This window comes from Zalophus californianus, chromosome 10 (genome assembly GCF_009762305.2).
Source record: "Zalophus californianus isolate mZalCal1 chromosome 10, mZalCal1.pri.v2, whole genome shotgun sequence".
Taxonomy (NCBI): Eukaryota; Metazoa; Chordata; class Mammalia; order Carnivora; family Otariidae; genus Zalophus; species Zalophus californianus.
In genome coordinates this window covers 70,524,020-70,534,916 of record NC_045604.1, presented here as the reverse complement: position 1 = coordinate 70,534,916, position 10,897 = coordinate 70,524,020, and the positions used below count along the sequence as shown (strand labels likewise).

The window sequence follows — 10,897 nt, the reverse complement described above, 5'->3', positions numbered from 1 at the left end:
GTGCCCCAAGAGGCAGCGCTCTGGGCCCCACGCACGCGGGCACGTGTTCCGCGGGCCCCGGGCGAGCAGGCCGGCCGCGCGGGGAGCGCCGTGAGCGTGCCCTGCGGCGCCAGCTGACGGACCGCGGCCAGGAGGCCGAGCACTGCGCCGAAACGCCGCCACACAAACCGTCTGGGGCTAGACGCAGCTCTGGGTGCGCTGCACGGAGCAACGCAGAGCACCAGGACGTGGGCGAGGACCTGCGGTGACGCAGCCGCACGGGTCCCGGGGTTGCGCCTGCACCGCGGGAAGGGTGCGGGGTGCGTGGGGGTCAGGGTGACGATCTTGCTCCAGCCGGGCCCTGCACCCAGGGCCCTCACGGCTCCTTCCTCTTCGGGCTGGGAGCGAACTACACTTCCCGGCATGCCCTGGCGGCCTACCGAGGGTGGCTGGCTGCGACGGAAGACACCGCCTGAGAGTGCGCGTCATTTCCGTCGCGCGAGTGGACCCACGTTCTGTAGTCGTGAACGGAGGCCTCGAACGGCGTCCGGCTTCCGGTTTCGCGCATCGGAAGTGACGCAAACAGGCCGCGCCCGGGCGCCGAGTGTGGAGGTCTAGTCGCGATGCGCGGCGTCTTGTGTGTGCCGGCGGCTGGGTGAGCTGTGCGGCTTCTCGGAGGGGCCGAGGGTGGGAGCCACTGACGGGCGCGCTCACGGCTGTCTCTCTTCTAGGGCCGTCCGGGCGTTTAGGTTCGTGCGCTGGGCTTCCCGAAACCAGCCGCCGCCCGGTGGCCGGGCTCAGGCTCCGCCCGCGGCCGAGGAAGAGGACGACCCTGACCGTCCCATTCACTTCTCCTCCAGCAGAGCCCACCCGTCCTGCTGGACGGTGCAACATTCCCTGGGAAAGGAGCAGCAACGGCCCTGGTGGAGGGTGTTGCCCTTCAGCCTCTCCCTCACGGTTCTGGTCATCTGGTGCTTCTTTAGGCAGGAGACCGGCGCGGACCGGTGGTTGAAACAGGTGTTGGGAGAAGAGGAGGCGGAGCCCGGCGATGGTTCGCAGGAGGCTGGAGCTCCGGCTTCCCACCAGGCGAGAACGTAGCGGGCTGCTCGCGGATGCTAGCGGCGAGGGGACAGGCAGCCGCCCTGATGCTTTTGCCATCGCGTTTGGCCGTTTCTGCTGTGGTTATGCGCGTCCCCGGAGTGAAGGACTCGGCGCACCTGGCCACGCTGACGTGCGTTGAAGGCGGAGCAGAACGTTGTCACGTCGGAACCGGCTCTTTTCCGAACACTTGATGCCCAACGAATACGTCCAAAAGACATTTCATTTTCAGATCCCCAGAAAAGGTTTCGGTTGCGTTGTGTGCTGTTGAATTTTTGATACGTCTTTCTACAACGTGATCATGTTTCCAAAGCAATTCTGGTGACACTTGTTTGCAGGTCATTTGCTTTCTGAGACAGAATAACTGCCAGAAAAGTTAAACTTTGACTTGCAATGTACTGTAGTGTGTAGAAATTGATACTAGTTTTACAAACTGGCAATACATTTTAATTTGGTAACGTGGAATTAAGCCAATCCCTTCCCCTTTTTTGCATTTCATTAAAAAGAGGGGGGGGACTTTTAGTCCTTTCCAGTTCCTTTTTCTGTTTTTCCAGAATAGGAACTGAGGAAAGAAATCTAAATGTAAATTGTGGAATTTACAAAGGATACCAGAAATAATGAACTTTCTCAGCTCTACAAATTTTTATTTTTAGCAAGGTGACAATTTTCTGAGCAGAGTAAGATTGATAAGTTTTTTTTTTTTTTTTTTTCTTGACAAATTGCAGGCAATATTTTTGGGTATCTAAATGATATGCTTTTCAAGTACTACTTAGTAAGAAACTGTTTATTCTGAATTAAATACAAGATGCACAAAAGGAAGGTTTTTATTTACTTATGCTTCTAAGTGGAAGGTTTTATCTTGGCATGTCTGTGGTGCCAAAGTTACCTGGAGGTCTCTTTCATTCAGGTGTTGGAAGGCTGCTGGTTACGTGCCAGCATACTGGCTTCCGGAAGGGTCTCTATGCCGGAGTACTCTCAGTGTCCCGCCCACCTGGGTAAATTAGGCTCGTTATAGAAGTGGAACGATACAAGTATGTTCATTATTTAAACACAGGTCAAGATTTGGAAAGACTGACCTAATTGTATCTCAGGCTGCATTGTTATCCCAGCGGGAACAAAGAAGTTAGCCGTCCTTTCCCTAACCTGGCATGGTTGTTAATCTGTTTCATTGTGAACTATTTTGTTTGAGCAAGTCATTCAAACCTGAACCCTTCCTTTTCTCTCCCTAGTTCCTGCAGGGGAAAAAAACGTCAGACCTAATGAAAAGACTTTTTGGGTTTTTTTGTTTTTTAAGATTTTATTTATTCATGAGAGGCAGAGGGAGAGAGAGTGGGAGAGGCAGAGGGAGAAGCAGGCTCCCCGTGGAGCAGGGAGCCGGATGCTGGGCTCTATCCCAGGACCCAGAATTACAACCTGAGCTGAAGGCAGACACTTAACCAGCTGAGCCACCCAGGCACCCCAAGAATTTTTGTTTTAATTAAAATTCTCATATGACAGAAGCAATGTGATTTATCTGGAAAAGTTAGATACTGTAATAAGCAAAAGGAAGAGAATCAGAAACATTAAAAATCTCACACCTAGAGCTAACCACTGTGAAAACTTTGTTGTTTACCTTTCCAGATGTTTTGTGTGTATATAAATACACAGCTTTTCAAAACACAAGGGTGGGTAGTACTGTTTTTGATGATACATCGTGTACCACATGGGAACAAATCCTGAGTATCTCCAGGGCAGCCGCCAGCGAGGGGTGTTCTGGTTCCGGACTTCACACCCCAGACACGGGTGGGCCTTGTCATGAGCAAACGGAAGACCAAGGCCAGCTCCTGACCTGGGCTTTTCAAAGGCGCAGGGGCAGAGCAGGTGGACAGGTAAACTGTTATGTAAAGCCTTTTATTATTTAACTGTTTTTGTCCTTGCCCAGCCACACTTCTTCAAGGGCTTGTCTTGCTGTAGGTCACCAGCGTTGTGGGTTTCTGTTCAGAAAATGTCCGCCCACTCCATGGGCTCTGCCTTATTTTAATTTGCTTCTTAAGAAAATTTTTAACTACCAGCCAGGTTGAACATTTTAAAAAATGTCTCATGCCATATATTTACAAAACAGTGTGCTCTGGGCCTAGGTTCTCCCTCCTGAAGTGCACACCCTCGTTCCTCCGGGGTCACCTGGGCAGGACCCTGCTGCTGCTGCTGCTTGCTTCCGGGAGTGCCCCACCCCCTGTGCGTCCCCACGCACCCTGCTGGTGACGGGAGGGGCGTGTGACTCCCCCTTGACTGTGAGCTTTTTGGATTATTTTTTAAAATCAGCGTTCTTGATACATAATTCACATGCTATTCGATTCACCCACTTAAAGTATATAATGAAAATGTTTTCATATATTCACTTGGAGCAGCTGTGACCACAATCTAATTTGGGGACCTGTTCGCACTCCTTAAAAGAAAGCTGGGTAGCCATAAGCAGTGGCGCATGGCCCCCCACATCTCCCACACCCACCCCTAAGCAACTGCGTCCATTCCTTGCAGCTCCGCACCCAGCCCGCGGGTTAGAGTCGATGAATGAGTGGAGTGCGAGTGTGAGCAGCCAGCCTGCTGTCTCCACGCGGGGGACCTGCTCCGGGTCGCGCAGGGCGCTGAGGGGTGGGCCGGAGTCCGCCTGAGCGCCGGCTGGGATGAACGGGGACGAGGGGAGCCCGTGTTGGCGGGGGCGGCACCCTCGGGGCGTGTTCCTGCCAAGCCGGACGCTGGACTCGATCGCCAGGCGGGTCTGGGGTCCGCCGCGCGCCGGTGGGGGCGGGGCGGGGCGGGGCGGGGGCGGGGCTGGCGGGCGGGGGCGCGGGGGGCTCGGCGCGGGGGGAGATCCGGAGGGGCGGGGGCGGGCCCGCCTGGCGCATGCGCGCTGCATTGTTTTGACTGAAAATGCCGTCGGTTTCGAAAGCGGCGGCGGCGGCGCTGAGCGGGTCCCCCCCGCAGACGGAGAAGCCGACCCACTACAGGTCAGTGGCCGGGCCGGTCGCGGTGGGGACGGGAGCGGGGCGGGGGGCGGCCTCGTGCGCCCCCCGGCTCGCGCCCCGCGCCCCTGGGCCTGGGTGCCGCCGCCGGTGCGGCCTGGGGCCCCGCGCCGCCCCCCGCCCCGCGCCCGGGCTCCGGGCGGGTTGACCGCCGTCCGACGCCGTCGGCCGCCGCTTGAGGTCGAAAGGCGGCACCCAGGGTCTGGGGCGGCACCTGGGGGCGGGGGCTGAGGAGCGCGGCAGGAGGCGGGGGTCCACGCGCCTCCAGTGGGGGGTCGGGGTTTTGCGGAGAATGCGCCTGGGGTCGGAGGGCGGGCGGCCATCTGCACCCGGGGTGCCTCCGCCTGGGATCAGGGATGGCGCCAGAGCTTGGGGGTCGGGGCGTGCCTGGGGTCGCTGTGTCGCTCCTGAAGTTGGGGGTCGCATCAGTGGCCGAGATGGGGGATGCTGCGGACCGGGCCCGGGGAATCGCATCCGGGCTGGGGGTGGTGGGGGGACGGCCGTCTGCACTTGGAGTGGGTGGTCCCGCTTGGGGTCGGGCGTCGCACCTCGGGTCGGGGATGGACCAACGCGCCTGGGCTCGGAGGGAGGGCAGCCATCTGGACTCGGGCTGCCTCTGCCCTAGGTCAGTACGCGCCTGGGGTCGCTGTGTCGCGCCTGAACTTGGAGGTCACGTCAGTGGCCGGGATGGGGGGTGCTGCGGACGAGGTCCGGAATCGTGCCCGGGCTGGGGGTGGGGTGCGGCTGCCGTCTGGACTCAGAGTGCGGGGGGGGGGCGTCGCACCTCGGATCGGAGATGGTTGCCTGCGCTTGGGGTCGGGGACTGTGCCTGGGATCCGAGGGACGCTCTGGGGATGGGGGGCGGCCGTTTGGGGTCATCTGCCCTTCAGAGTGGGGGCTGCCTCTGAGTTTGGGGCACCTTGGCTTGCGGGGTCCGGTCCCCGCCCACGAGTCCCCGAGGCCGCCCGCCGGCGGCGGTGGCGGCGGAAGCGACCCGCAACGCTGTTTGTCTTTTTAGGTATCTAAAGGAGTTTAGGACAGAGCAGTGCGCCCTGTTTGTGCAGCACAAGTGCGCCCAGCACAGGCCATTTACCTGTTTCCATTGGCATTTCCTAAATCAGCGTCGGCGCAGACCGCTCCGCAGGCGGGACGGCACCTTCAACTACAGCCCGGACGTGTACTGCTCCAAGTACGACGAGGCCAGCGGCGTGTGCCCCGACGGCGACGAGTGAGTGTGTGTTGGGGCCAGGCGGGTCCCGTCTTCCCTCGGAAGCCTTCCCGCGGCCGCCGGTCGGGGGCAGGCTTTTCTCCGCCTTGAGGGCTGTTGTCTCAGGGACGCCCCGTGCATGGTGCAAACCCGCTGGCCTGCCCACGTTGGACCCAGTTCCCTGCCTTCTCTGCATTAGAACCAACCCTCATAAGGTGCACCTGTTAAGTGTAGGGCCACTCTGTAGTTGTGGGTCAGAGAGTGTGCTAGAATGCTTGCTCACACTGTGTAAATCATATCTGGAACGTTTCCTTTCTTGTGGCTTATCTAACTTCTCTTTAAAAAATTGATAGGGAAGTTATCTTATTTGTAGACTGCTTTTTCTGTAGCACTCTTAAAGTTTAAGAAACTAAGGTTTTGTTTTGGTTGTATTTTTTCTTACAAGTTTCTTCATGGTGTTATGAACAGATGTATTTATTTAGCAATATGTAGACTGGGAAACAGGCAAGCACAGAGTGTGTGTTCACAGAGTGGGCAGAAGTTCGTAGCCGGAGGTTTTGCACTTTTCTCCTGGACCCTTTGAGGCAGGAGGAGGGCTGATCCATCTCTGCCTGGAAGTGGGGTAGCCTCCCTGAGCTCCAGGGCCTCCAAAAACTGCTGCTTGCTCCTCTTCTGTTCAGATCCAGTGCTGATTTGAGGGAGGTCCTTCAGGCTCCATCCCCTGATCCTTTGAAAGGAGCGAGGTCTCCAGGAATGCTCCCTTTGGAAGACCACATTCACTCTGTTGCACGGAGAGTGGAGTGATGTCTGCTGTCTTTCATTTCCTAAAGATGCTCAGGCCAGGGAGTAAACTTTTCATCCATGCGTTATCATAAACTTCATACACTTACACACTTACTGAAAGTGTAGTTGAACATCAGATAGTTAAATAGGGTTGTTGTTAAGGCAGCTTGAAGCCTGCTGAAGAAATGTGCCCAGCTCCTCCTCCTTTAAGATGGAGTTATGCTCCTGTAGTTTTTTTTCTTTTTTTTAAGATTGGGGGAGGAGCAGAGGGAGAGGGAGAAGCAGGCTCCACACTGAGCAGGGAGCCCTGTGAGGGGCTCGATCCCAGGACCCTGGGACCATGACCTGAGCTGAAGGCAGATGCCTAACAACTGAGCCACCCAGGTGCCCCTATTTAATTGCTTCTTGAGCTGATGTTTTCTGTAAGCGGGTCTTCAGGAGGGATGTGTTTGTTAGCTGAGGCCTGGCATCAGGTCCCCCATTTTCTTTGGCCACGTCAGTCACCCCCCTGGGCCTTGGCTCCTGAGTTACCCCGGGGTGGGGGGAGCACTGCTGCTTGACCCTGGTGCAGGGATCCAGTCACCCAGCATGTTTGACTCCGTCCTAGAGCCCAGTCAGTACAAAGGACCAACTGGCAGTATTCACTAATGCTCTTTTTTTTTTTTTTAGATTTTACTTATTTATTTGACAGAGAGAGAGAGATAGCAAGAGCAGGAACACAAGCAGGGGGAGTGGGAGAGGGAGAAGCAGGCCTCCCGCGGAGCAGGGAGCCTGATGCAGGGCTCGATCCCAGGACCCTGGGATCATGACCTGAGCCGAAGGCAGACGCTTAACGACTGAGCCACCCAGGTGCCCCGACTGATGCTCTTAATGCATGTGGACAAAGCCTGTTTGCACAGCTCTTTGGGGTTCTGGAGTCTGCATGTCCTGGTATTGACTCAGTCCCTCTGCTGGGTGTTAGGATGGCAACCAGTTCTTGCAGGATGAAGCATCGGCAGTGGACACCTACCTGCACGTGGTCATTTCAGTCGGGCTCAGTAGTAATTAAATAGCACACAATTATTGATTACAGGAATATTAATGTGTAATCTAAATGACAGAGGTCATCATTGAGAACCAGGATGAGTGGGAGTGAGCTGCCTGTTGGCCCTTTCCTGTTGTGGGTACATCCTGTGACCCTGCATACAGTGAGAAAGTCACATGTCTGAGTAAAGATTTGTCCCTTGTCTTAAGCTTCAGCCCTTTAGGAAGTGTTTGGTGGGGAGATGTCTCCCCTAGGGATCTCTCCTTAGTCCTGCTGCACTCCATGGGAGAGGGGCTTTCTCATCCCCCACAAGTGGAACGGCCCAGAGTTTGTCCCATGGGACTACATAGTCTGGTTTATGCTGCATCGTCATGGAATTTTTTTTTTTTTTAGATTTTTTATTTATTTTCTGACAGAGAGAGACACAGTGAGGGAACACAAACGGGGAGTGGGAGAGGGAGAAGCAGGCTTCCCGTGGAGCCAGGAGCCCGATGTGGGTCTCCATCCCAGGACCCTGAGATCATGACCTGAGCCGAAGGCAGACACTTAACGACTGAGCCACCCAGGCGCCCCTGTCATGGAATTTTTAAGTAGATAGTCCCTTTCAGAGCAAGGACAGAACCTCCCTTTTATTTCAGTTCTTGGGTTCTTGAGAGTTCTGGTTGGGGCATATGTACTACCAACCTGTTATTTATAAAAGCATGAACACTACAAGAGAGCAAAAACCCTTCAGGGCTTGTCGGGTGACACAAGCATCCAGCACTGTTCTTGGCTGGGGGCGCCTTGTGGCTGAGCTGTGGGGCAGGACAGGACCAGAGAACCCCGGAGGGATGGCACCCCTGCTGTCACGGCCCTTCCTAGGCTGGCGGTCACCTTCTCCCCTCGCTGTCACCCCTCCTCCTGTGGCCCCCCTCCCCCACCGACACCCCTTTTACTTGGCGGGTGGTCACCCTTTCCCTCTCACCATCACCCCTTCCCTCCGGGCCCCCCTTGGCCCCGTGGTGCTCCCTGTGTCACCTCTGGGTAGACCTCCCGCTGTCATCTCTCCCTCCCCAGGGGCACCCCTGCTATGACCCCCTTTTCTCGGCGGGCGGGCCCCTCCTTTGGCGGGGGGAGGTCAGTCTGCTCTGGCGGCCCGCGGTCCTTGCTCTCTGGGGGCGGTCCGCTCTGGCGGACACGCCCCTTCCCCGGAGCCGGCCGCGATTGGCCGTGCGGGTCACGTCCTCCAGCAGCGCGGCGGGGTCAGCTGCGCGGGGTGCGCGTTTGGAAGTCCACGGAGAGGGCAGGCGGTGCAGGAAGCCGCTTCCGAGCCTAGGGTCTGGTCCAACTCCACCAAGTCGGTGTTCCCACTTGTGAGGATCCATCTCAGGTACTTCTCAGGCTGGGCTTCAAGGAAAGCGACTCCTGTCCGGAGGGTTTTCGTGGTCCGGCCCCATCCCGAAAGCTGGTCTGAGAGAGGCATTGGGTGTGGACAGCCCCAGACCCCCCGCGGGCCCTGCTCCACCCCCGCCGCCCCGCACTCGCCAGGTCGCCGACCCGCGGGGCTGGTGTGAGTGTTCGCACCTGGAACCCGCGTGTGGTGGGCCCCTCCCACTGCCCGAGAGCACGTACGCGCTCCTGGGGATGATCAGGTGCGTTCGCAGAGGCGGGCTTCCAGGGGTCTGCAGGGCCTTTCCTGGAGAACATTTTCATTGGGAAAACAATCAAGCAGCCCCCAACTATGTCGAGTACAAAGTAACCAGTCTCCTCCGCTGATCCGCCTCCTGCTCTGGCGAGTGGCCCTCCCGACCCCCAGTTACAGATTTTCTTGCTGAAGAAGAGATGGGCCTGACCCGTTCCTGTGGCCTTATATCTTCAGGGCTCCCCTGGCAGGCCAGGCTCTTTCCCCCACATCCTCCTCCTCCTCCTCACTGCCTTTGGAGTCTGTTGGGGACACAGGCCCTCGGCCAGGTGGGCTGTTGGTGTGTGATTCCATGGGCTTTCCCCTGACCGTCCCGGTGTGCTGCTGGGAGCTTGCTGGCCCAGAGCGGCTGTCCTCAGTGTCTGCTGCACCACACCTGTCTTCTGTCTGGTCTTTCCGCCAAGACCCGAGTGTCTCCGGCCTCAGCTTTCGGTGCATCTCCCTGCGGGGTAGCTGTAAGCTTCCTCCAAGCTGGTCTCACCAGGGAACTCTGCTTGGGCACTTGGGGTGAGGTGAAAGCCCAGGGCAGGTCCTGAACATTAGAGCCAAATAGCCTGTAGCCAGGGGGCTACTTATGGTCTGGAAGACACAGGCTTTTAGGGGACACATTAGCCAGCTTGAGCGGATTACATCAGGTGACTGGGTTGGCCTGGGAGAGCCCCGATGAGCGAAGGTGCAGGGATGGAGGAGGCGACCAGGAGGCCCCTGGCACAGGGAGGTCCCACGCAGGCCGGCGGAACCTTGTGTCTTCCAGACGGGGAGTCAGCTTTGCGGTGCAGAGGGAGGAGTGACACCTGTTGCTGGTACTAATGATCCCTGTTAGGGACTAACGAGGGGTCACTGTCCTGGCTCCGAGGTCCAGAGACTGGGGGTGCAGAGTTGAGGGGATGGACGTGGTCAACGGGTTAGCTGGCAGCCCCCCTCCCCTAGCATCCAAGAGGAGGGGCGCATGTGCGATGACAGTTGACCTTCTTCCCGGAAGCCCCACCTGCCCACCCCCCACCTCCCTGCCCCCACTTGTCTGTGGCCCATGGGTCCTCCCTTTGTTCATGTTTGTTGTCACCCATGTTCCGTGGCCGCATCAGGTTACTCAGCTTGTGCATTTTGCACTTCAGTTATTTGTGTGCTGTGTTCGGGTCTCCCCCCACGTCTGAGCCCCTTAGGCGCGGGCAGGGAGTCAGGTTGCACTTGAGCATTCCCTAAAGCCCAGCAGCATCGACGTCACCTGGGGTCCTCCTGCAGGTGGGATCTGAGGCTCCCACCTGGATGGCAGCATCAGACCTCTGGGACTGGCCAGCCCTTCCGGGGCTTCTGACGCACACCCCAGTGTGCTCCTGGCCGGTGCTGGCGCGCAGTGGGGCTGGGCTTTGGTGGGCCACCTCTGTCCCCTTTGCAGATCCATCGTGGTGAGGGCTGCCAGAGGGAGGGGTCAACTTTAGGCTCTCCTGGAGAGGTAAGGGCAGTCTTGAGCCCCCGGTCTGTTCCTCCTGCTCCCCCCTTCCTGGCTCCTGGGTTCTAGCGTGTTGGGGTTGTGCGGGTGTCCTGCATGTGCTGCTGCATCACACCCGTGATGGAACCCTGGTTGAATTGCATTGTTTGGTCACTAATCGTGGTGGATGGCTTGAGAACCAAGGGGCTCACCTGAATCTGGTGCTCGGCAGAACCTAGTCACACCTGGGTACATCGTGGGTGTGGCGGGCTTCTACGAGGAAGAATCTGCATGCAGTGTTGGGCTGAGCCCTGGTTCTTTCTTGCCCCAGGGAGAGTTCTGGCTTTCCCGCTGTGTTCTGTCTGAGGCCTCCCTTCCCCTCTCAGACCTTCCAAAGGTGGAGCCGTTTTTCTCCGTTAAGAGCCCTCCAGTGTCTTGAGGTCATGCCCTGAGTGAAATCATAGTGCCTGCTCTGTGCTTGGTGCTCGATGCTCAGTGGTTGTGCTCGGTGGTCATGCTCGGTGCTCCATGCTCAGTGGTTGTGTTCGGTACTCGTTGCTTGTGGTCAGTGCTCCGTGGTAGGTGCTCCATGGTCAGTGCTTGGTGCTCCATGCTCAGTGCTCAGGGCCAGGCAGGGGGACTGGGCTGGGCTCTGGTTGCCTTGGCAACAACACCAGAGAGGAAACCAGAGGGT

General features: G+C 57.7%; 2 protein-coding genes across 7 annotated transcripts in view; both read left to right on the top strand.

The window, feature by feature from the left end:
- The first annotated feature begins 488 nt into the window (after positions 1 to 488).
- C10H16orf91 (chromosome 10 C16orf91 homolog) lies at positions 489 to 2,756 on the top strand. Its single transcript, XM_027614067.2, has 2 exons — positions 489 to 634; positions 711 to 2,756. Exons 1-2 carry the CDS (start codon positions 603 to 605, stop codon positions 1,075 to 1,077), a joined length of 399 nt encoding a protein of 132 aa, XP_027469868.1. The 5' UTR covers positions 489 to 602; the 3' UTR covers positions 1,078 to 2,756.
- A 1,192-nt stretch (positions 2,757 to 3,948) lies between these two features.
- Positions 3,949 to 10,897, top strand: part of UNKL (unk like zinc finger) — a 33,332-nt gene continuing 26,383 nt past the window's right edge. For 4 of the 6 annotated variants that reach the window (XM_027611129.2, XM_027611128.2, XM_027611132.2 and 1 more), the window contains exons 1-2: positions 3,951 to 4,064; positions 5,098 to 5,307. In XM_027611129.2, coding sequence (XP_027466930.1) covers positions 3,988 to 4,064; positions 5,098 to 5,307 — 287 coding nt within the window. In that variant the 5' untranslated portion in view covers positions 3,951 to 3,987. Of the gene's footprint in view, positions 4,065 to 5,097; positions 5,308 to 10,897 lie in introns of all 6 variants that reach the window. The other 2 variants (XM_027611133.2, XM_027611131.2) reach the window with 2 other exon arrangements.

What these genes read in the sequence shown, in the direction of transcription:
- C10H16orf91 (XM_027614067.2), top strand. Translation starts at nt 603, where the DNA reads ATGCGCGGCGTCTTGTGTGTGCCGGCGGCTGG. An exon ending in TTGTGTGTGCCGGCGGCTGG is followed by an intron (nt 635 to 710) that starts GTGAGCTGTGCG and finishes TCTCTCTTCTAG; the next exon opens with GGCCGTCCGGGCGTTTAGGT.